Raw genomic sequence first — 25,422 nt, 5'->3', positions numbered from 1 at the left:
TCGCCTGGTGCGTAAGGCTACAGCCCCCAAATGGGATCTGTCCTTGGTGCTGAACGAACCGTGTGAGCCGCCATTCGAGTCTCTGGATCAGATTCCACTCAAATAGCACTCAATCAAGACTGCTTTGTTCCACACCTTGACGTCAGGCAAGCATGTCAGTGATCTGTGCGCACTGTCGTCATAGCCGGGTGCCTCATCATTACTGGTGATGAGAGCAAGGCTGTGCTGCACCCTAACACCTCTTTTGATCTGTAAGTGGTTAATAATGCTTTTAGCTCGCAGGCTTTCGAGCTGCAAGCTTTCTTCTTCCCGCCCCACAGAAGTGATGAGGATGCTCGCTGGCATTGCTTGTGCCCTGTCTGTGCATTGGAACGGTACATGAAGCGCATAGCAGCGGTCAGGTCCACTCTCTCCAGTTGCTGGTCTGTTATTGACCTGGTAAGGAGGGATCGCCGCTGTCATCACAGCGCCTCTCCAATTGGCTCTGCAAGGGAATCAGGCGATGGGATGCTCCCTGCCTGGGGATGTCAGAGTGCACTCCACGAGAGGGATGGCAAACTCGATTGCCCTCTTTAATGAGTGTTGGTAACAGACATCTGTGCGGCCACAGTATGGTCGTTGCCATCTCCATTTGTCCGCTACTACCTCTTGGATGTGCCGTCCACTCCCATGACTACATCTATGCTGGGCACAGTGTTGGGGGTTGAGCCGTGGGGCACATAACTGGACTGGAGATGTACGCTGCTTTACATAGCGGTCCATTCTCTTGCCCTAAGTGACTTGTGAGGTGAGGGTCTGGTAGGCTAGAGTTATGGTGCATAACCGTCGCCTGGTCAGACCTCTCTCAGCTCACCGGCCAGGCTGGCCTGTTTAGTTTGAAATGGGTTCAGCAGGAGTACCTTTGGTGGTCGTTCGCTCTGCCTAAACCATTAGGAGCAGAGCCCTGTAGGGTGGAGCTCCACAAAATAGAACGATGGTTACGTGTTGTAAGCCTAGTTCTATGAATGGAGTGGAGCTCCACAGGGTGTGTTCCCTGCTGAACTCACTGCCACAGGTGTGCACATTGTTTTTCTTTTTCAGTGGGCGTAGCTAGCTATGATAGGGTAAACCATTAGGAGCAGAGTCCTGTGGGGCTCCGCTCATAGAACTGTGGTTACTATGCCTAACCATCGTTTCAGTGACGCACTGTATCTCATACCCAGGCAAATGTACTTTTCTGCCCATGAGTGTGTAAGTTTGGCACCAACTCCTATGGGGGCTGCATGGTTTATAACTACGCTGTTAATGTGATTTTTTTTGTAATTTTATATTATTTCTATTGTTTTTATACTGTTTTATATTATTATTATTATTATTATTATTATTATATAATAAACCATGTGTCTCTAGCACCCCTACATGGGGTACTGGCTTCAGTTAAAGTTCTGTTTTAATTAGTGGAACTGCCCTGTGATTTGGATCCGCTCCAAAATCAGTCTGGTAGATAATGCCTAGTCCGGCTAACAAATAAACCAACAAACACACGCCAACCAACAAACACACTTTCCCTGCGCTGTCGCTGGGGCGGAGGTAAAAATGTGAACAGCACTGAATTTTGTTATTTGTTTTGTGCTGTAAGAGATGTAACCTTTATGCTGAAGTATAGCGATTAGTTATTTGCTCTCTATTTGCTGTTTATCATATTATCATAGTTTAGTTGCTGGTAATTAACTGCTGTAAATAAATCTGATTCTTCCGCCTTTTATATAAAAGCAGCTTTTTCCACTTAAAGTCGCACTGAAATGAAAAAAGCATTCTGTCCCATTTTGGTTCACATAATTGGTCATAGTGTTCACCTGTTCAACGATGTATGCCCCAAAAAAATTCTAAATTCTACTTTAGTTGTAATCTTATATCAAAGTATATAATTTCTTACTTCCTGGAAAACGGTAGGTCATGTGCAATGACGACAACAGGTAGGCTGACCTTAGATTTTAGGCCAATAATCTCACGACATCCACCCGTCAATCAACGCTATCCTTCTATCGAATCTGTCTAAAGTTCTTAAAACCCGTCTACTTGTCAATGTTCCAATCAAATTCCTCTAAACGCATGTCCCATCCTCATAGCTTGTTTGCGTCGGAAAAACGTCAAACTAGGAAGTTAGATGATCTCAAAGTAGCACATATCCACCAGGCCCCCAGGATTCGAAATCTAAAGTGAAGCCCTATTGAAACACGCCATTTTTGAAAAAAACTTGTCACTGATACCTTTGACATGCGCAGTCAAAGGTATCAATGACGCGTTATTGTAGTCCACGAACAGATTGCGTTCATGGCTCTCCCTGCTCTGAGTTAGCGATGAAAAGCGGCTTGCTTATTAATCTACTTTCGTCAAATATATCCGTTGGAAAACATATTTTTTTATCCAGGTATCTTAGTTTTAACAGTATAATTGTGACTGAACATGTTTTGTTTGCTAGTAGGTGGTAAAAGTGGCTATAACAGTGGTTATTTAACCTGTAAACTAACCGACAAGGCCCCGACATGACAAAAGACATCTACAGGAATGCATGGTGAGCGTCAGATTTGAAATTCGCCGTCCGGAATAGTCCAGTCACCCTTTTCTATATCCTTATATACGTGACCCCAGATTAGAGGAGCGACATCGTATCTCTGGGGTCACATCGGGGCTAGCAAACTAGAAGACTTCTAAGACCCACTAACACCAATCTAGCTATCCAGTCGGACATTTAGCTAGCCACAAAATGATTAAACAATTTCAGGACACATCTTACATAAATGCATAAAACACATAGCTAATCTCCAAGGAAGGATTCCTATATATTTTTAGAACACCTCTCTTCTTCTGCGTTTCTGCCACGAGTGTTGCGCCCAGCAATCATAGCGCTTGCTATCGGCCACTGCTGGTTGGAAGCTATAGTGCAAGGGTTAACAAGACAGAGTGACCGACCGACCGACTGAGTAATAGGCTAGGGATGGGAATTGATAAGATTTTAGCGATTCCGATTCCATTTTCGATTCTGCTTATCGATCCGATTCCTTATCGATTTTGGCTTACAATTCCAAGGAATCGATTCACTGGGAACCGGTTCTCAACAAGAACCGGTTTTCGATTCCCATCCCTACTGAGTATTGGACAATCCTTAGTATAGGGCTGATGTGCCTTCAGCCAAAAGCATGCAAACAAAATATGCATGCAATAGAAAATAGACATTCTCTATTACTTTCAAAAATTTTCAACTCTCACTACATACAGCTGTTCTTTTGATAGTTCTGGTCAAATTTCATTGCCTGACCTATACACTTCACTTTAGATGATTACATTATTAAAATATGCTAGACACGATAGTATAGTCAACTAGTAAATGCAAATATGTTTAACGAACTCTCCCACTTTTACTTAACATCAAATATATGTAGATGTCCAGATATGCCACTGTGTCTTGGTCTACTTACTTCACCGCCTAAAGGGAAGTGCATAGGGCAGGCAATTAAATTTGGCCAGAGTTATCAAAAGAACAGGTGGATGTAATAGGCCCATCAGCCTTCAGTTCTAGAGCCATCAGTTCTTTTGAGGGCATTGAAACCTTATGATTGTTTTGTTGCGGCACTCTAGTGTATAGGACAGAATTCTAAATTCACAATATTGCACAACACAGTGTAATGGGACTCTTCGACTCACTCTCAAGTGACAGGGTCACACTGTGGGTTACTGATATAGGGGTTTTATGAATGTACATTTGATTGGTTATGTTTTATGATTTATTTGCTTTCACTTGATACTTGAATTTGATTATTGACTACATTCTCAAATTGTGGCTATTGATTGTATTCTTCCAGAGTAGACTATATATGGGCTTACCCTAGGTAGGATATTAGACCTGTATCTTTCCTTGTATATAGTATTAAAGCTGCAGTATGTAATATTTTCATAATATTTTAAACATTTAAATATTGCTATATTGCTATAAATTGAGAGGAATACATGAGTGATTGTCTCCTCTGTGAAAACTGTGTATTTGTATTCTGCAGTTTGGCTCTGCTACAGCAATTGTAACTAGAAATGGTGCTCGGAGAGCTCCCTCCGCCCATGATTCAGATTCAGATCTGTGAAAACATCTCAGTCTCCAGGCCCATCAGCACCGGCTCCCCCCAGGGCTGCGTTCTTTCCCCCCTACTCTTCCCCATGTACACCAACAGCTACACCTCCAGCCACCAGTCTGTCAAGTTTGCAGACAGGTTTGTGGACAACACCACCCTCATCGGACTCGTCTCCGTCCGTTGCCTCCGTCAACAAGGCTCATGTCCCCCTCTGACCCCCCCCCCCACGCCACACACCCCTGACTCCGTCACTGCTGCAATACTTGCACAAGACTGCTGATTGCACACACCGCACTCACAAATCACGTCACACACTGTATACATAAACATCACATACACATTGCACACTCACTACACTGACCGCACTCCATTTTGTATATTGTTTTTCTTTTTGCATTCGTATTTTGTACTGCTCATTTGCACCGTCCTGTTGTTGCACTGTCCCAGTACCCTGTCCAATGTTGTGTCCATGTTATGCACCATTGACTGAAACAAATTCCTAGTATGTTATAAAACTTTATGGCAATAAACGTTTCTGATTCTGATTTAACACTCAGAAAAAAACAAACTGTTTTTGTTTTGTTGCTCTTGTTGTTTTTGTCTTGGGCTTTATATAAACACCAAGACTCATTTATGACCTTTGGTGTTCTAGTCTTATTTATTTATTTATTATTATTATTCTTGTTATTATTGTAATTCATAATATAATGTATGTTATTATCGCATCATTATTACTATTATTATTATTATTATTATTATTAACAACTATAATTTCCAATATAAGTCCTATTTTCACTATAGTAATTAGTGCTACGCAAATGCCCTAAAAAGGGCCCTACTGTAATGTCTGGGGTAATAGCTGGCTACTGCAGTTGAGAGCGCATTTTCTACCATTCGGTTGAACTTTGCTTTGACTTCTCAGACTAGTTGACTGACATACCGCATGCGACCAGTCAACGCTATATTTTATTCGTCATTGGCTCATCCGGGGATTTGATAGTTTGATTGACAGTTGCCATGGTAACAACTCTGGCATCGCCATTTTGTCAGAAGGTTTTTTTTTTCCTTGCTCTCCTCAAATGTTCTTTCCTCTCGGAATAATGATGACACTGGATATACCCTTGACATTTTTATTGAAAGTAATGCGTCCAATGGATCGGTTTAACAACATCAAGACGCAGATGATTTCGTGCAGTTGGATGATTTAGGCGGCGCCGCACTAACTCAGTTGTCCATATCTCTGGTCTAGCGGGCCGGTTCACTGCGCAGGTTTGGAACGCGCGCCATTTTGTGAAAATTGACATAAAAATGATTGTCTAAAATTACAGTAACGTTAGCTGTATCCATTGATACGATTTTTCTTACGTGATTCTAATTTCGTTAATTTGTCGATATGGTCGCCTAGGCGTGTGTGTTCCGTGCTTATTTGGGACAGGATCGAAAAGTCCGATTTCAGCAACGTTCATTTAGCGGTAGAATTGCTAGCTAGCTAACTAGCTAACGTTAGCTCGGAAGCTAGTCTAGCTAGCAAGAGAACCCAGCTAGCTAGTTAACGTTAGCGTAACATTAGCTATCCACGGTCGTTTAGACACATTTCGTTACTGTTAGCTAGCTAGATCTTACTAGCAAGCTATCGTAGCCAGCTAATCGCCAGCTGGCGCTAACGTTAGTTGATGTTGCCTTAGTTACCGAAGCTGGGACGACGTTTGACAGATAAGTTAGCTTGCTACAGTTGTCTGGCTATTTTTAAGACTTCGCTGGCTAGACAGAGAAGGATCTTACACTGGCTAAAAACACGCAGGGAGAGGAGAAGCTCAAACTGGATAAGTTGCCTCATCATACAGGTTATTGGACTTTAAATGAAGATCGTGCCGTCAGAGGTGAGCTTTCGTAACGTCAACGAGTTGCTAACCATAACGTTAACCAACTAACGTTAGTGTGGTGGTATGGAAGATGTTTGTTGTGGCATGCTTGCACGAGTTGACGGAGAGTGGCTAACGTGAGCTAGTTTGGGTGATCATTAGAGTTAGCTAACGTTAGCCAAGATATGTAAGCAACCACCATCCGAACGTCTGGACTTGTTAAGGTATTCTTAGCTAGTCCAGTTGGACTAGTGTGTGCTAGGCTACCTGATCTAACGTTAGCGGTTACATACACAGGCCATGTTTATTCGTGTCAATTGCCTGCATGTTGACGTTAGTCCATTATCACTAGCTAGTTAGCTTATTTTGCTAGCTAGATGGTTGGCTAACGCTAGCTTGCTCAGCTATCAAATCACGGGCCCACAACCCGTTGATCACATCGTCACTAGCAGCAACACTCGCTGGCAAGAGGAGAGTCAAGGCTGCTCGTTTCAGCTAAGCTCACAGGGCAGTTATCAAACGTTAGCTAGCTAACAGCTAGCTTCTTTGCCAGCTAACTAGTCGTTGTAAAATGATGATTTGTCACTGACTATTTCTGTTAGTGTAGACACTAGAGTAGAGACTGGTGATGAATTGCTTTCTACATTTCCACCATGACGAGGTATACTCCATCAACTGTAAGTACATTCAGCTAGCTAGCGGACGTTATTTATATTGAGTCGATGACATGCTAATGTTCTACCTTTACTGGATGACTGAGAATAAGATTGGTACTCAAAGTGTTGGCCATGATCGGGTAGAATGTTCTATGACTATGGATTTAGAGTCATAGTATTCGATTACGAGACTGGCATTTGCCCCCATGTAGGCCCGTTCATGTCTTGATGAATAGATGCCAGGAAAGGAACTGTTCACAAGTCGGTCCTGAAAACGGATGATTTACTGAACGTTAACTATTTTTAGCAATTGCCTTGTTCATATATGGTGAATTAATTAGGACCCGGACTGAGGGTTATTGATGTTTATCTATATTTTGAAGTAATATGCATTTGTTGTGTAGTTTGTAGTCAATTAGGTTAGTTTGGATGAAGATTGACACAAAAGCTAACTTTACACTGTGGCATAGTAGTGCCTGATCTTTGCGTTGAATACAGACATTTATGACTTACCTAAATACCCATTAATTGAGTATTTTTGTGTGTATTTAGGGATCATACAGATTGTGTTTATTGAGACACCCGGCCTTTGTCATTGAGCATGGACATTCTGAGAGGAGATTTCCAGTCTTATTAGATCCACAACAATAGGAAGACTGATTTGACCTGATTGACAGGGTGACATTTATGCCTAAGTGAATTATGGTATTGAGCAGTTCTCTAAAAAGATAACTTCCTCATGTTTCTTGCATTTTGTTTTCTTAGTAGGCTATTTATTGCCCCTGAGTTATACACTGTATTCCCCAAAAGTTTTAATTCTGTAAATATTGCTATGCATATAATCTCGTTTCATGTTTAGGGGTTTTTCCCCGCAAGTTTAAGTAGATCCCACCTAAAATGCAGAAATATAATCATGTTTTTATTCTTTGTAGTGGGTTGTGGTTTGCTGCTGGACTCTCCTCCCAGGATGATATGAAATTTTACAGGAGACGATGCATCCAGGTTAGCTGCAAAATATTAAGTCTTTACTCTTGGGTGAGGAGGGGCAGTCTCTTTTTCTTTTCTGTCTCACAATGACTCTAAAATGGGCCCCCGGCTACATCTTATCAATTACAAATCATATGAAGAAGCAGGCAAACATTGTGAATTGTAGATCAGCATAAGTTGTGTTTCTAGGGATTTATCAGACTGGCCACGTTTGGTCCTCTAGGCTACTTGCCTTTATTAACTAGCTTTCTGTGTTATTTTATTGATTAAGGTTCCATACATTACATACTCCCAGGAATCTTGTGAATTATTTGAAATTGCATCAAATAGTGCAAGCTTCAAAATTGCTCCATCCTCTACCAGATGCCAGAATAGAAAATTGGGAATAAATGGAGACATGCCAGTCATTCTGCTAAATCAGAATGTCAGACATTTATGTTTTTTAAATAATACATGCGGATGCAAACAAATATGAAACAATTATAAACATTAATCAGGGGCACTACAGAAAGGTGTAAGTTTATCATCCTTTAACCTTTGTGACCAGGTGCAATAATGATATCATAGGTTATGATAAACAGTGTGGGTCTTTTTTGTCACCTACAATAGGATTATCCCACAAATGCTGCAATATACATTTTCTTTTTGATTTATGTTTTTGTCAAACACATTCAAGACACGTTGTGAGCCAAATTCAAGATAGTGTTCATCTCTATCATTGGTTGTCTTGTGATGTACAGTATGTCATACTGTCTCCGGGTTCTCTGTGTTTCTGTCACTAGATGTGCAGTCCTCTCCACAGCTGGGTCAGCTCTGTTTCTAACGCTCTCAGATGGAGTGCAGATTTTGGGTTGTGCTGCTATTTTGCTGTTAGGCTCTAGTGTGTTGAAAGCAGCCTCTAAGTGTGCCAAAGTTCAATTTTATTTCTTGTTTATTTCTTGTTTTCTCATTGGAAAATGGGAGCAGCTCTGCCCTGGCAACAAAAGTAGGCTATTTGCATACTGCGTTGTGATTGGTCTGTGCATTGATGGGCTTGCCAAATCACGCTGTATCTCTGTGGTGATAGGCTATGCTAATTAGGTGCTGTTGCTGGGATTCTGAATAGTGGTTACTGTGTAGCACTGGTGAATTGTGTTGTCTGGTGAGAGATGCTGATAGATGAACATGCTATTTAATCATTTTCTGATTCTTTCTGACTTAAAATGAAGGATGATTCACTGTACTGTGTATATAGGTATTTTATTTTAATTCCTTAGTAAAATATACACACAACCTTGTACCTTTTTTCTTCCACAAATGACAATTAAAAGCTAATGACCTAATTTAATGCATTATATTAATATACTTGATTATAGATTATTAAAATGTATCTCAATTTTAAGAACAATGACACAAGGCACAATATTTATTTCATTGCTGTTTTTAGCATAACCTATGAGATTTATACAATACAGTGGCTTTCTCTACACCCTCACATGGTTGCACATGCTTCAGATATAGTAGCCCACATAGCTTAAATTAGCACCTTACTGCACAGAGCAACTGCTCAGTCAAAAATACACTGTTGATGTATGGTGAATGACACTTAATTGTTTTTGACAAAATATATCAATGCATTCTCACCTACAAACCTACTTTGCATTGACATAGGTACAGTACAGCAAGGGGTGAAGCCAAGGTATTATTGTGCCTGCACTACACTATTTGAAGTATATCTCCCAGTTTATCATGGGAAGATAGGGTTTTCTTAGAGTAATTTTATGAAGCTAAATTCAACATACAATAAGTTCTGTCATTAACCTTTTTTGTTAAGTTCAGTAAGTACTCGTCGCTTTCATGTTTTTTCAGGAGGAGAGACTTCAGCATGCAAACCTTCGTCCGTCCGGCTTGCGCCCTCTTTTTCTTTCCACGCTGCTGGTCTTCAGATGGCTGCTCCAATGCCCCATACGCACCAGCAATACAGTGACCGCCACCAGCCGAGCACTGACCAATCTGTTACGGTCCTACCGTACAACGACCAGACCCAACAGCTCACTGCCAACCCGGTATACACTACGTACCCAGACCTTTCAGTTAGGAAAACTCAATTTTGCACACTTTTTGAAACCACAAACCACAAAGTCGGCATTCCTTCAGAGTTGGCCACCAGTACAAACAATGGGTGTCATGGAAATATAGCACAATGTAGCTTTTAGTGCGGAGACAGAACACATATTCATAAATGTGACAGTTGTAAGCAAATTACTTATTTACTGTTGTGTTTCCCTCTCAATTGGTCTTTCAGAGGCACATGCCCCAGTGCTTTCGTGACCCAACTTCGGCTCCCTTGAGGAAGCTCTCCATTGACCTTATCAAAACTTATAAACACATCAATGAGGTGAGACTGGCCAATTTGTGTTTTTGTTTTTTTGTCACTTATTTAACATTTGAGGAACATGCATGTGGACTGGTTTGATACATGTTCTCCATGAGTTCAAATGAGTTTGTCCTTGTTTGTCTGTCCTGGTGCACTAGGTGTATTATGCAAAAAAGAAGCGACGGCACCAACAGGGTCAGGGCGAAGACTCCAGTCACAAGAAAGAGAGGAAGGTCTTCAACGATGGCTATGACGATGATAATTACGACTACATCGTCAAGAATGGGGAGAAATGGATGGACCGCTATGAAATAGACTCCTTGATAGGCAAAGGGTCATTTGGACAGGTATACTACAGTTTTTTATTAAATCATGTTTACAGTTATATATGAATATGACTGAAGTGAATAGGTGAAAATTGGGGTGTTATGGTGAATTTCCACAGGCCACAATGAAAATGTGTAATTGTAAAAACCATGTGACATAGACTCTTTGTATGCCTAAAACATATACTGTATAGTAGGCTATTTCATTAAAACAAACAACTGAAGCCTAATTCACACCTGACATTGGTATTTGAAAAACGTACTTCTTTATTGTACAAAGGGCCAAAAATGGGGTCAGTTGCACCTATTATCAATTAAGCATCACAGAAAGCAATGGCAGATGTCCTGCCTCCTTGACCCTACAGTATTGTACCATTACTGAGCAGTGACCCTAAAACTGAGGTCCATACTGAAAAGTGGGTTTGCTTATCCATTTGGAAACCTAGGCCTAGATTAATGATATCTGTTGCATGATTTTTCTCTGAAACAGTGTCTCTAGTTAAGAGACTCTCAAACGAAATCATCTGTCAATCATCACAATACTGTGTGCTGATGTAGTCTCGTCCTCCTTTTGATGTTTCACAGGTGGTCAAAGCCTATGACCGTGCAGAGCAGGAGTGGGTTGCCATCAAGATCATCAAGAACAAGAAAGCTTTTCTCAATCAAGCTCAGATTGAAGTGCGCCTCCTAGAGCTCATGAACAAACATGACACTGAGATGAAATATTACATTGGTAAGTCACTCCTGCTTTTATTATGTAGACTTTCTAGGTGCTCTCCATAGGGCTTTTCACACTGCACATTCTTTGATTTAACCCAAGTGCTTAACACTACAACGTTGTAAAGGGTAATAACCCAGACTTTAGCCCAGGCCTACCTAGATTTGGGGTTTTTACTGTCTGTTGATATAAGTTACTGAAGCTGAGATAAAGGCCTGTGAAAAGGCCTTATAATAATAAATCTCCTGACCCCTTTTCTTTTTCTTGTCCCCCTTAACACAGTTCACCTCAAGCGTCATTTCATGTTCCGGAATCACCTCTGCCTCGTGTTCGAGATGCTCTCTTACAACCTATACGACTTACTGCGGAACACCAACTTCCGCGGCGTCTCATTGAACCTGACCCGGAAGTTTGCCCAGCAGCTATGCACGGCACTGCTGTTCCTGGCCACGCCCGAGCTCAGCATCATCCACTGTGACCTGAAGCCTGAGAACATCCTCCTCTGCAACCCCAAGAGGAGTGCCATCAAAATAGTGGACTTTGGCAGCTCATGCCAACTGGGACAGAGGGTATATTGAATATTTCCTTTTGTTTTCCTCAGCCCTCTGTGTTCTGTCTTTGATTGTGCCACATTGCTATTTGTAATCTTAATTGGGGGGTCCTCTGAACAGTGATGGAAGGGGTGTCTAATTTACTTTTCTCTCCTCAGATATACCAGTACATCCAGAGTCGCTTCTACCGCTCCCCAGAGGTGCTGCTTGGAATGCCCTATGACCTCGCCATTGACATGTGGTCCCTGGGCTGCATCCTGGTGGAGATGCACACTGGAGAGCCCCTCTTCAGTGGAGCCAATGAGGTAGACTATAACAGCCCAGTCTAATGTGATCTATATATCTGTTGTAATTTGTGCTCTGTCTGTGCTGTGTATGTAAGATGCAGCTATCTCTCTTAATTGATACACTTGTCATGGTATAGCTGTGATAAAACAAAAGTTCAAACAACATCCATAGTGCATAGTGTCTGAATCTGTAGAAGTGTATTGTAGGGTGTTGAATTATTAGATGCCACAATAATCACTCTGCTTATTTAAAAAAAATCTTAGGTTGACCAGATGAACAAGATCGTTGAAGTGCTTGGTATCCCTCCCAATCACATAATGGACCTAGCCCCAAAAGCCAGGAAGTTCTTCGAGAAGCTATCAGATGGCACATGGAGCGTGAAGAAGACCAAAGATGGCAAAAGGGTGAGTGCACTACTGCCTAATGTCCATGTGGTGGCGCAAGTGTCACTGAGAGTAGCCACAATCACATAATTCACATCATGATGTAACAAAGGTACAGGTGGGATGACACGGGGGAAGATGACATCTCTGCTTTTGGTCTTTGTGTATGGGTTGATCTTGTGGGGTTGTATTTGTAGGTAGCTGTGGTGATCTGGGACTCTCATACTCATGCTCTCTTTCTCTCTCCCTTGAACAGTATAAACCTCCAGCCTCACGGAAGCTCCACTCCATCCTTGGCGTGGAGGCAGGGGGTCCAGGAGGCCGGCGGGCAGGAGAGTCTGGCCATGCTGTCGCTGACTACTTGAAGTTTAAGGACCTGATCCTACGGATGCTGGACTACGATCCCAAGAGCCGCATCCAGCCCTATTACGCCCTGCAACACAGTTTCTTCAAGAAGACTGCAGACGAGGGGACCAACACAAGCAGCAGTGTGTCCACCAGCCCTGCGCTGGAGCAGTCCCAGTCTTCAGGAACCACCTCCAGCACCTCCTCCAGTTCAGGTAAAATCTTACTGGCCATGGCTCCAACTGATCCTCTTTATTTTCCCTTCAAGTTCACTGAGTGTCTGTTTTGTCTATGCCCATTGTTCTGAAATGAAACATGATTTTTTTTTTGAACTGACCTGCTGTGTGTTTAATCTGCCTAAGGATGTGTTGTGTATGTGCCACTTTGTCCTGTAGGGGGATCCTCTGGGACAAGTACCAGTGGCAGAGCAAGGTCAGACCCCACCCATCACCACCTGCACAGTGGAGGGCACTTTGGTACGGCCATGCCAGCCATTGATGGTGACACCCTATGCCCACAGGTGAGTCAGTCAGACCTTGCCAGACCTAACTTTGTCTTCCTTGCTACTCATTGGACAATGCAACAGATGTACTAGTCACCTGTCAATGTATTTTTGTGCAAATGGTGTAATAGAGCGGTGAGGTGATATCAGCATTTTGTACTTCTCTGTGATACTGTTTTATTTTGGGTCATTTACATGTTTGGCTCTTTCTATTATAGACCTACCAATCTGACATAAAATGGAAAGTGAAATGAACTGACTCATGAAATGAACTGACTGACGCATCTTTCACTCCAGGCACGGCAGCCTTACCCTCCTCCCTTGGTTTGGGGAGGCGGCGTTGGACCAGAGCCGGTCGCCGGAGAGACACACCCAGTCCAAGAGACCACCTTCCACGTCCCCCCACAGCACCCCAAGGCCCTGCATCCGCACTCCCACCCCCATCATCACCACGGGCAGATGACAGCCACCCGGCCCCGTCCACGCCACTACACATCCCCGACACACAGCTCCTCCACCCAGGACTCCATGGAGGTGGTGCATGGCCATCTGTCCATGACCTCCCTGTCTTCCTCTGCCTCCTCTTCCTCCACATCTTCCTCTTCCACTGGGAACCATGGCAACCAGGCCTACCAGCTCCGCCACCTGCCCACTGGTGCCCTGGACTTCGGCCAGAATGGCGGGCTGAGCATGGGGCTGGGTGCCTTCTCGAACCCGCGGCAGGAGACTGGCATGGCGGCGCACCCCGCGTACCCCATGGGCACAAACACGGGGCCGGCGCACTACCTAGCGGAAGGGCACCTGGGCATGAGGCAGGGCATGGACCGGGAGGAGTCTCCCATGACTGGGGTGTGTGTGCAGCAGAGTTCCATGGCCAGCTCGTGACTGCACTGATATTTCGCTGTGTGTATCCCCTGTGCGTCATTTTTAAGGTGGTGTTTTTTTACTACAGGTGTGTTGAGAACAAAAGCTGCTCACGTCAGAAGGGAGATATCACTGAATCGCTACTACAGAGAAGAACCTTTGTTAAAAGTATATGTAATTTCCATCCTTTTCCTTTTGCAATCATTAGGCACATAGTAATATTACAGAATAACTATAGTAAGATTGAGACATCCATTTGCCATATCACAAATTCATGTAACAAGTAATCCCCATCTGGTATTATGTGGCAAAATCTTCTGATGAGCATTTCGGGACAAAGTTTGATGCTGTTTTACAAGTAGCTGTCAGTTATGAAATGCTAACACATCCTATTAAGTTCAAACTGTGGAATGTCTTGACATTAATGTTCCACTGGTTGTTAATTGTTTTACCCTTTTAAGTGAAATTTCACGTAAGAGCTGCTTGTAAAACCTGTAGCTTGACTAGGAGGGAAGTGTTTGCAGTGATATTTCGTGTCGTCGGTTGGTATTGTGTAACTCTGTGAGAGGGGAGCACATAGCAGTGGAGTTCCTACAGCGTGTGCTGGCCAAGTGGAGGGCATGCCCCGCAAGTAGATGCCGACGCTGGTCGGGTGGGGCAGTCGAATGAGGGGGAAGCGGAGCGGCACCCCTCAGGCACGGAGCTCTGTGGCCCAGTGGGCTGGGACCCCCAACCTGGCACAGACGAGAGCAGCGATGGGCTCGGAAGACGGAAGGATCCGGCCCAGTGTGGGGAAGACGGTCAGTGGCTGGTTCTGAGATGACCTTTTGGCCTTACGACTTATGGACTTGGAATGGGATGGAGCTGGACATTACCATTTGAATTAAGATGGCTTTTCTCTATTTTTATCTCTAGACAGCCCTTGATTCTTAAAGGATGTTAAAAACAACATAGAAAAAGGTGTTTAAGAATGGTAATTTTGAGGCCTTTCTCTACAAAGATTTCTTCAACAGGGCCCCACATAACAGGGTCTTATTGTACACACACACACACACACACCTCCTAAACATTACTTCCTTCAAATCTTATTCACAGATTAAGGATTTTGCAGTGGAAAGTGGAAAGAACTCTATTCCAGAATCTACCCTTTTCTTTTTTGTTACTTTTTCCCTTATGCATGTAGTTCCTCATCAGAACACCTGCACAAATGTCTCTCCATCCTAAACATGGAAACTGAAGAAGAAAAAAAAGTTAAATGACTGCCTTCTTTCTCCTCAAATTATGCTGTGAATTTTACAATGAATTTATTTTCCCTTTGGGTATTTTTTTTATACCAAAGCAGTTGTTTTATAGCATATAGGTGTCTGTAACCAATAATGTAGCAGTTCACCACTCTGACGCAAAGTTTATTAAGATCTTATCGTCAATACATAACAGCTGCAATATATTTCTTTAGCAAAACTGGAGATCGATGTTGAACTTAACTGTTAGCCATCTTGTATTCCGATTTGGTTGCAACATTTTACCAAAACTGTTTCCATATTAATTGGTTAGTTTTATTGGGAGTCTTTTTAAACCTGGGTATGCTAGAGACATTGGTAGTTACTCTGCAGGCTCCGGAGTAGCAGGATATAAGCTGATGGTCCAAAGGAGACTACTGCATTCAATGTCTGCCACCCCCCCCCCCCCCCACACACACACATCCATCCCCACCCCATTACTATTTCAAAGGGTTTTGCTGCCTTTCATACATAATTTGGTCAACATGCTATCTGCTGCCATACAACAAGACTATTTTAGTCTCTTTGTCCTGGCAGCATTCAGACAATTGTGGAAGATCTATGAGTTTGTTTGAAATGTTATGCTGTGACTTGGTAGGGCAGTTGCCCATAAGGTTTGTCCTATTCAAAGGGAAAGGGTACCACCCTCAATCACATGTGCTTGGCCTAGGCAGACATGCATGTCATTAGAACTCCAGTCAATAACCAGAATTTGTTTTTTTTGTTTTATATCAGGGATTTTGAAGTGCTTACTATTTTTCTTATGCTCTTTTGTCAACTTTGGAAAAGTAATTTGACCAAAATCCTGCTTGTATAACAGCCTTGTAAGAAAATCACAGACAACAGGACATATAGGACATTATATTGTCATAGTTCAGAGGAGAGACCACCACATGGACAAATCATGTTTGGTATACATACAAACTCAATGTAAAGCTACCTGTAATGAGATGATAGGATTTAGCTGGATGTTTAGGTTAATCACAATCATTTTTCATACCCCTCATGATTTGAGACATTCAGAACCTGCCGAGTTTACTGGCACTCATACTGGTACTAAACATTCCAAAATAAAGACAAAAAAAAAAGAAAAAAGAATTGACTTCAGAGTGACTCTTAAGTGTGCGCCTGTTTCAGATCATGCTGATTGACCTCTTATCTAGAGCAGTTGTCATGAAATGCAGCCCCTTTTTAATAGTTGAAATAGAATTTATGTATATATTTATATTTTTTTAATAAAGGAAGTATAGAACTCACTACCTTGCTCCTGCTGGTATGTTGATTATGTTTGTCAAATTGGTGATCATTCAGTGGGCAGGAACTCCTCTGTTTTCTTATGTCAGTGGCGTAACCTTGCCTTGAGGCAGAGGTACTTGACTACATCAGGACAACATTATGAGGTAGGGTTTGAATCAAACAGGGAAAGCTAGATCTTCAAACCTTAATAATTTTCACAGGGTATATTGTAAGTGCATGTACATCACAAACCGTACTTTTTGGTTGTATGAGAAGCACATGGTTGAACAGTGGTTCTATTTTCCATAAGGTTATGTTTGTGGGTCTCACACGAACGTTTGTACTTGTTGACATTATATCCTCCACCTTACAGAAGTCCAAGTCCTCTGATTTCATTGAAATATGTTTTACTTCATTATTGATTTCACATTTTATCACATTTTTTGTACATGCAACATGCACTATAAAACTGAACAGCATGGGGAAAAGGATAAGTCCATGTATCCACAGATTGTAAGATCTAGTCAAGACTTTGCTGTGTATATGACAATGCCCTTTGTATTATATTAAGACAGTCTTATGTATGATATATAAAAAGAAGTTAATTGAATTGTTCAGTGTCTGTTTATTTCTCACCTTTTCTACATATCTGTCCACCACACAGCTAGAGCTTTGGCCAATTTTTACAGATAACTCCTACAGTCTGCTCAGTTTGGTGATTTCATTCCAGCGCGACTATGCCGTGTTATCTAAATGCACTTTTCTTATTTCTGATACTGAAACTTTGGGTAGTGCATGGGCTACATGGTCGGACCGGTTAGCCCCTGACTGCGGTGTGCAGGCTTAATGTGGAAGGAGTCAGGCGTGGTGACGTGCTCAATGAGGGCAGAGCGTTCTCTTATACATCCATGCACATCCATTACCTGTACACGTTGGTTACAAGCATGGATGTATAAAAAATAATATTAAAAGTGACGCAACTCCGCCATCTACCTGTGGGCTGGTACAGGGCGATATTGGGATTCGCGTTGAACTTGCCTAGAGTAGACTGATTATGATAATGGAAGTGGTTCACCCATGGTGAGGCTCAGCGATTGCACTCCCGCCGTGCTGACCTTTTTTGTGTGGCACGGTGGCAAGTTGTCCCAAAAAGGCGAGTCCTGTAACATATATCTGTACGGTGCTTTTAAATAGCTACCACAGGCTGTTGCAACATTCGTAGCTTTAGCTAGATTTCTTATCCTATCTTATCCATGGTATAATATATCATAGCAAAAAAGCAATTTGTATTTCGCAATATTTAAATATATATATATTTATATAGTCAAGATCGTCCCGGTATAATGCGTAATGGCTCGTTGGTCTAGGGGTATGATTCTCGCTTCGGGTGCGAGAGGTCCCGGGTTCAAATCCCGGACGAGCCCAAATTTTGATAATGTCTGCACTTTGGTAGATTTTATTACATCACTTTGAATTTGATTTTGTTAATACAGTATACCTTTAAATGTTGGCAACGGTGTGGTGTCTGCAATGAATGAGAAATCCAAAATTATCTACAAAGCGGTAGCCATCCATCCTGAGCCTGATCATTATTCACACAAGAGTGTAAAGAATGTTGGCATATGTATGACATTTGTGTGCAAAACCTGTCCATTAAACATGCTTTGAACATCGATCATGACCAAAAAGGAGGGCTCGTCCGGGATTTGAACCCGGGACCTCTCGCACCCTAAGCGAGAATCATACCCCTAGACCAACGAGCCAGATATTGATATGGGTGCACATTGCAATTACATTAGAGTACATATTCGTATGTTATCCGTATTTTTTATTGGACACAAATTACAATATATTATTACTTTCACATTTTTAGCGTGCAACTTCTACAAAATCAGGGACTAGTTACCAGAAAATATATTGTGACGTGCATCAAGGCCCACGCACTCCAACGGAAGTAGAATTATCCGCGGCACTGCATCCTCCAAGCCATGCTTAGCACTGTTACGCGCTTATTTTCAGGTAACATAAATGATCCAATGTTCACTTAGGTGTATGAATAATGCCGAATTTTTGCGCAGCCCCAAATTGCACAAGGAAGAGCACACAATCGGATTTGGCATTTTTCAGGTTTCCAAGGGATCCTGAAAGGTAAATAACTGTGTTAGCTAACTGTGTTAGCTAGCTGTCCTCAATGATATCTAGCTACTATTTAGCTAACGTGTTAGCTAGCTAGCCAAGCCAAGCTAACTAGTTAACGTAGCTATGTGTTAGCTAATAAAATAAGTAACATTAGCTAGCCATGGTTTGTGAGGTTGCAGACGATACCTAACTAACGTTGGCTGTGTGTTTACTGGAGAAGTATGTCTAACGTTACCTGTTCAATTCTTGTTGTTATTCTCCTAAGATAGCTAGCCAGCTAGCCGTTAGTAGCCTACACTAAAGTGTACTGTCAGGCCATTGCCACAAGAGTACGAAACAACTCTTAGCTCTCAGCTAACACAGATAGCTATTGGTAAAATAACGTTAGGCTTTCAAATTCAAGCGTCATATAGCTGGTTTCTTCATTAAAACTTTTTGTCCATGTTAGATGCAGAATCTGGGTGGAGAACTGCCGGCGGGCGGATCTGGAGGCAAAAACATCAGACCAACTCAACAAACATTACAGATTGTGTGCCAAACACTTTGACCCAGCAATGGTCTGCAAAACCGTAAGTAGCTTTAGAGGTAGTGTCGATCATGATAGGCAACATGTGTAGCTTAGTAAAGCATTGAGTTTTTTTTGTTGTTTTTTGCTTTCAGAGCCCCTATAGGTCTGTACTGAAAGACACTGCCATTCCAACCATATTTGATTTGACAAGCCACCTCAAAAACCCTCATTGTAGGCATCGCAAAAGGATCAAAGAACTGGTATGATACTGTATATTATATAATTCTTACATTGTGTTTGTTCATTTTTATTGTGTTTATTAAGAGAAATTAAATTATTCTAAGAGGAACTATTCTCGAGACTACTTCTGGATGTATTTCTTTCTTTAAGACACACTTCCTTATGACTTTAATTTCTTTTTCACAGACTGAAGAAGATATAAGGAAGATTAAAGAGAGAAGATGTAAGTACAGAGCTATAAAGTGTGTATTCTGTATGATTGTATTATTGACTTTCAGCTGATGTTATTGTATCTATCCACCAGCTTAATTCTCAAAATATTACTGTTTTCTTTGTTACTGTAGTGGCCTGTTCTATTGAGCAACTACACTCTAAAAAAGACGGTGCAGCAGCAGAGGATGGTAGTGGAACCAATGAAGATGAACCTCAGTTCTCTCCAGAGGAGAGGGACTTCCGGGGCTATCTTCGATCCCTGTTTGAGATTATTGTCACACTAGGAAAGCAGAACATCCCACTAGAGACCAGTGTCCCAGGTGAAGCAGAGAAGGACCCTAGTAACTTCCAAGCGCTACTGGAGTACCGCATCTGTGCTGGGGATAAAGCCCTGAGGAAGCGGTTCGACGCCACAGCAGTGAATGCGGAGTACCTGACCACGGTCCAGCAGAGCCAGCTCCTGGATGTCTGTGAGAACACAGTCAGAGAGGAGATCCTCATGGAGGTGAGGGAGAGCCACTTCTTCTCTGTGGTCACAGGGGACCTGGTTGATTTCTCTGGTGAGAGTTACCTACCCCTCTTCCTGCGCTTCGTGGATCAGTCCAGTGCCCTGAGGGAGGAGTTTCTGGACTTCCTACTATTTGACTGTGAGGAGGTCACTTTGGTGGAGAGGCTGGAGGCCCAGTTGACAGACAGGTGGGGGCTGAGCATGGAGGACTGCCGTGGACAGGCCCATGTGGCCACTGGGACCTCGGCCACCAAGATGAAGGCTGTGGCACTCACATTGATGGAGAAGTATCCCATGGCTCTGTACACACCGTGTTCCTCCTGCGCACTTAACGTCCACCTGGCCAACAACCTGCCTTTCCCCAGCGTCCAGGTCATCATGGCAACTCTGAGGAAAATTGAAGTGTTTTTCAGGACGTCGCCGGCCCTGCAGGCGGAGCTGGAGAAGGCCATCTCTGTTTACTACCAAGGAGGCGATGAGAAAGGAGCAGAGCTGAAGCAGGCCTGTGGCTCAAACTGGACCGAGCAGCACAACGTCTTTGACCTGACTGTAGACATGCTTGAGTCCCTGGTGTTGTGCTTGGACTGCATCCGCAACAATGAAAGTGGCAAATTTACTGATGCAGTGACCGGTGAGGCCTACTCACTCGCAGAGACTCTGGTTGACTTTGAGTTTATTGTGACAGTGGTCATCCTGAAAAACGCCCTCTCTTTCACACGAGCCTTTGGCAGAAACCTCCAAGGGGGAACCCTTGAGGTGTTCTTTGCCGCTAACAGTCTAACAGCAGTCCTGCATTCCCTTAATGAGGTCATTGACAACATTGAGGTATACCATGAGTTCTGGTTCGAGGAGGCTGTGAATCTGGCTACTGCAATCGAGGTCCCAGTGGCGGTGCCCAGACTCTTCCTTCGCAAACAGCGTGCTGCAGACCTGGGTGAGATCCAGGCAGAGACTTATTTCAAGGAGTATGTGACTATCCCAGTGATGCGCGGTGTCATCCAAGAGGTCCAGGAGCTATTCTCTGAGAACAACATCAAAGCCCTCAAGTGCCTGTCACTGGTGCCTGCCATCATGGGTCAGATGAAATTCAACACCTCAGAGGAGAACCACGCAGACGTGTACCGCAACGTCCTCCCCAACCCTGACACGCTCCCTGCTGAGCTTCATTGCTGGAGGATCAAGTGGAAGCACAGAAGCAAGGAGGTCCGTTTGCCATCCACCATCCATGAGACCCTCCAACTCTCTGATGTCAAGTTCTTTCCCAACGTCAATTCCTTCCTGAAGGTCCTGTCCACCCTGCCTGTCCTGAAGCTGGAGGAAAGTGGCTCAGAGACGGCCAGGAAACGCCTGCAGACATACCTTAGCAGCATTCCTCTCAGACGAAGGTGCAGGAGGCTGGCTGTGCTCAACATTAACTCTCATGTTAAACATGACCTGGATGTCATGGTGGACAAATACTGCAGACTATACCCAGAGGACGAGACTGAAGCTGAACCTGAAACTGAGGCAGACCCTGAACCAGAGGGAGATGCAGAAGCAGAGCCAGAAACATAGATTGAGAAGGTCACTGAAATGACTTGGGACCTTATTGTTCAACTTGGTGAATGTGACACAAAATCCAATGAAAGACATTGAAATGGCTGTTTTCTCTGTTCTATTCCACTGTGTAGATACTAACATTGAAGTCTGAGTAGACAAGGACAAGTATTTCGGGCATAATTTTGTAATGTCTTGATTATCATTTCAATAATATGTTCTTGGATATTAAAATATGAAATATTTTGTTCAAAGCAATTGCCCCTTTGTGTCTTCACATATGTTTTATTGACAAATGTGATGGGAGTTGGTAAAAGGGTTTCCCTTTGCGGTCATGACTAGAAATTAGTCATCCATTAGTTATCCACAAGAGGACGCTGTCGTATCTGAAAAGTGTTCATGACAGTGCCTTGATAGGGTCCTCTCATTGCCACTGTAACTTGCCTCTTATTAAGTATTATACATACAATTAGTATAAACTTAATTTAAATGTTCAAAGATTATAAGATTATAATGATATTTATAGTGATATTTATAGTATAGACAAGGTTAACGGAGCTTGCGCACATTGAATGGTTATTTGGGTGAAGCCTGCACGTCGAACCATCTGGCAGCTGTGTCTCTTCTGACATGCTGGGCCAGACGGGAAATATAAGAGTAGTAGTGTGCTCATCGGAGTTGTGAAGTTGTCTAGGTTGCGGAGGTTAAACCACTTGACTGTAGATGTTTTACTGGTAGTTGATTTGTCTCAAGTTTACAACTGAAGAAAGTGAACGACGTGGAGTGACTTAAGGTGAGTTATATTGAATATGAATCAAGCAATGAATAAGAATTAAACATATTCCACAGGGCGTGCAATAGCCAATATGGTCAAGCTTTAAATGTTTTTCTGTCAATTCAGAGCAAAAGAAGATGATCCGGACGTATCACACATTCTGAGACGAGCTGTCTGGACTGGAAAAAAAACAACATGAGAGTCTATAGCTTGCTCTTTCTGCTGCTCTGCCTGCCATTCCTCAAACTATGCTCAGGAATCAAATGGCTGTAAGCGTAATATTATTATATGGAGTTATTTTTTTCTTATCTATCTCTAAAAAGATTACCTTTAAAACGCTGGGTTAGATTGAGTAACTTGATAGAGTAACTTGTTGACCAGAAGCTTGTTTGTGTTTTAGGGCTGTGTCGCAGACCACCTTCGATGTAAACCAGCCCCAGAGCTGCAGTCGGCTCCAGGGGCTTCTGTCCTCTCAGAGGCAGCTCTGCAGCAGACACCCAGAGCTTCTGCCCACCTTGGTCAGCGCAGCGCAGCAGGTGAAGAGGATCTGCCAGGAGACATTCAGTGATATGCGCTGGAACTGTTCCTCTGTAGCGCGCGGGCCAAAATATGCTGCAGATCTGAGTAGAGGTAGAATTCCAGAATCTATGATTTCTTTCTTCTCACATGCTTTAAAAGTTCTTTTCTGTCTGGTGTTATTGTCTCCCTTTCACTTTTCACTCATACTGTAGGCTACGTTTATGTCTTGGTTGTTTACTTCTTGCATAACTAGCCCTCAGTGTGTATGTTATTATATTTAGTTTAACAGTAGACTGAGTGAAACAATGTAATTAATAAACGTTTTATTTATTTATTTATTGCAACTTAACAGCTGGTATGTTATAAAGATGAAGCTATTACAGCTCTGAAATTAGGTGGTAGGAGAGGGAGGAAGGGAGGCATAGCACATCCTTAAAAAATATATATTTCCATTCCATAATAAGCAGGTTGGCAGTCAGATGAAGCTGACATCTCTGGAGACCCAACCTGATGCTCATGATGGAAGGGATATACTTTGTTATGCTTTTGATTATTGCCTGACAACTTATTGTCTAATAACTTATTTGCACCTTTCTCAGCCGGTGTTGTTAAGTTATTTAGGCACAACATCTATCCCAAACCATAACTCTGACACCCTGTGCGGTGCCCATGTGGGGTTTATTTCAGGGACCAGGGAGGCAGGGTTTCTCTATGCCCTAACTGCTGCTGGTCTCTCCCATGCCCTTGCGCGGAGCTGCTCATCTGGTGAGCTCAGCTTATGTTCCTGTGGCCTGAATCCTGGCAGCAGCACGAAGCCTGGCCTCCGTTGGGGGGGCTGTGCTGACAACCTGCGCTACGGTCTCCACATGGGAGCTACTTTCATAGACACACCCATGAACACCAAAAGCTCACGACTCCGGGCCAGCATACTGATGCACCTCCACAACAGTGAGGTGGGCAGAAAGGTACAGTAATGGCATTACAGATTTTCATTACACTTTCAAGTGGTATACAAAGAAATCTTACTCTGTGTCTTTGTGTGTCTGTGTGTGTTTTAGGCTCTGAATGACGCTCTGCAGATGGTGTGTAAGTGTCACGGTATTTCTGGCTCCTGCTCTGTCAGGACCTGCTGGAGGGCTCTGCATGATCTGAAGCTGGTTGCGATGGTGCTTAAGACCAAGTACCTGTCTGCCACCAAGGTCGTACGCAGGCTAAAGGGTAGTAGAATGCAGCTGGTGCCACGAGACATTGACATTCGGCCAATCGGGGACAGCGAGCTGGTGTACTTGCAGAGCTCATCTGATTTCTGTTCAGAGGATGCTAAGGCAGGCTCTCTGGGCACTCTGCACAGGTCAGTGTGTCCACAGGCACCAGTGTCTCTTTAAGAGTGTCCAGTGTCCATGCACGGCACTCTCATTTTTAATGAAAGTCGTAAACTGATCTTTGGCGGCATTCATTGGCTGCTTAGGGACATTAAAGAGGTCACTTTCTTGCTTGCACTTCAATCTTTTTTCTAATGTTATTTAACTACATTAGCTAAATTGAATGTGTAGTCGTCCTTTCTCTTGTCCATAGGCATTGCAACGTGACCTCCAGCAGTAGTGATGGCTGTGATATGATGTGCTGCGGTCGAGGCCACAGGTTCTTCACAGAGCAGGTGGTGGAGAAGTGCCACTGCAGGTACCACTGGTGCTGCTATGTGAGCTGCAGAAGATGCCACAGGACAGTAGTGAAACAGGCATGCAACTAATGACACTGATAATCATTTGAACCCAGTTCTCTTCCTGTCTGATGAATGAAATAATTCACTCGATGATGTTGTCTTTACTGTCCTGTCTCAATTTGATAGATATTTGACTAACACTATGAATAATGACAGGTATTGAATAATGACAAGGTATTAGCAGCACTTGCATATTTACTATAGTTCATGCGTTTGAATGGAGATCCCTCACTAATCATATTTGAATATGCCTGATGTTTCTTCTTTTAAAACAGCTGAATAGAATGTACTTTTAAACCTGTACCTAAACACTTTTAGGGACTATGAGGGTTTTGTAGTGTTTGAACCTCTATCATCTGGGAAATAAATGACTGCGGCTATAAAGATCATTTGAGGTCTTTAAATGTAAGCTGAGCAGTATTTGATTTTATTCTGTGTATTCTCATTCTCTGTATCGCTCCTATCAACTGTAGAATATTTTCGTACATTTTTATACAATGTATTGGATTGTAGAACATTGTATTTTCTGATCGTGAGTTTGGTTTCTAATGTGCCTCCATAAAAAAATATCTTTCTGACATGGGCTGTAAATTATTTTTTGGGCACCACAACACAAGTGATCCACTCTATGACTAAAAGCCTGTTATATCCAGAACATCTGTCCGACATATTTCACACCAAATCAGACACACATGCTCACACTAAAACAACTGCTGAGTAAACCATGTCACAGGACTGCCAATTGTCTTTTCCCTTTCCATGCTTTGCAGACTAATATTGCGCAATGTTATTTACACAAGGCCT

General features: G+C 42.8%; 3 protein-coding genes across 5 annotated transcripts; all 3 read left to right on the top strand.

Annotated features, from left to right (window-relative positions):
* Positions 1-5,228: 5,228 nt before the first annotated feature.
* On the top strand, positions 5,229-17,007 carry dyrk1ab (dual-specificity tyrosine-(Y)-phosphorylation regulated kinase 1A, b). Of its 3 annotated transcripts, XM_084437471.1 has the most exons (12): positions 5,229-5,983; positions 7,554-7,623; positions 9,457-9,653; positions 9,893-9,985; positions 10,123-10,311; positions 10,876-11,023; positions 11,291-11,577; positions 11,718-11,864; positions 12,111-12,251; positions 12,487-12,790; positions 12,971-13,095; positions 13,375-17,007. In XM_084437471.1, exons 2-12 carry the CDS (start codon positions 7,614-7,616, stop codon positions 13,960-13,962), a joined length of 2,229 nt encoding a protein of 742 aa, XP_084293597.1. In that variant the 5' UTR covers positions 5,229-5,983; positions 7,554-7,613; the 3' UTR covers positions 13,963-17,007. The 3 variants fall into 3 exon arrangements, with proteins under 3 accessions (XP_084293597.1, XP_084293598.1, XP_084293596.1); XM_084437472.1 differs by lacking the exon at positions 7,554-7,623 and having other exon boundaries at positions 5,874-5,983; XM_084437470.1 differs by lacking the exon at positions 5,229-5,983 and having other exon boundaries at positions 6,910-7,623.
* Positions 17,008-18,464: 1,457 nt separating this feature from the next.
* Positions 18,465-21,665, top strand: thap12b (THAP domain containing 12b). Its single transcript, XM_084438079.1, has 5 exons — positions 18,465-18,605; positions 19,045-19,165; positions 19,257-19,364; positions 19,531-19,567; positions 19,689-21,665. Exons 1-5 carry the CDS (start codon positions 18,517-18,519, stop codon positions 21,617-21,619), a joined length of 2,286 nt encoding a protein of 761 aa, XP_084294205.1. The 5' UTR covers positions 18,465-18,516; the 3' UTR covers positions 21,620-21,665.
* Positions 21,666-22,513: 848 nt separating this feature from the next.
* LOC311307734 (protein Wnt-11-like) lies at positions 22,514-24,645 on the top strand (the record flags this gene model as incomplete). The annotated part of the gene is made up of 5 exons (XM_084436597.1): positions 22,514-22,524; positions 22,777-23,006; positions 23,583-23,860; positions 23,954-24,246; positions 24,471-24,645. The coding sequence occupies 5 exons, from the start codon at positions 22,514-22,516 to the stop codon at positions 24,643-24,645; spliced, it is 987 nt and encodes a 328-aa protein (XP_084292723.1).
* Positions 24,646-25,422: the final 777 nt, after the last annotated feature.

Source organism: Borostomias antarcticus (genome assembly GCF_949987555.1).
Source record: "Borostomias antarcticus genome assembly, chromosome: 1".
NCBI lineage: Eukaryota > Metazoa > Chordata > Actinopteri > Stomiiformes > Stomiidae > Borostomias > Borostomias antarcticus.
The sequence above is the reverse complement of the archived record's forward strand: the minus strand, read 5'-3'. Positions and strand labels throughout refer to the sequence as shown.

Bases quoted from the DNA above. Each gene is read 5' to 3' on its own strand.
- dyrk1ab (XM_084437471.1), top strand. The intron at 10,312-10,875 runs GTATACTACAGT...GATGTTTCACAG, and splicing joins GCAAAGGGTCATTTGGACAG to GTGGTCAAAGCCTATGACCG. The intron at 11,865-12,110 runs GTAGACTATAAC...AAAAAATCTTAG, and splicing joins TCTTCAGTGGAGCCAATGAG to GTTGACCAGATGAACAAGAT.
- thap12b (XM_084438079.1), top strand. From the start codon at position 18,517: ATGCCGAATTTTTGCGCAGCCCCAAATTGCACAAGGAAGAGCACACAA. The intron at 19,166-19,256 runs GTAAGTAGCTTT...TTTTGCTTTCAG, and splicing joins CAGCAATGGTCTGCAAAACC to AGCCCCTATAGGTCTGTACT. The intron at 19,568-19,688 runs GTAAGTACAGAG...TTGTTACTGTAG, and splicing joins GAAGATTAAAGAGAGAAGAT to TGGCCTGTTCTATTGAGCAA.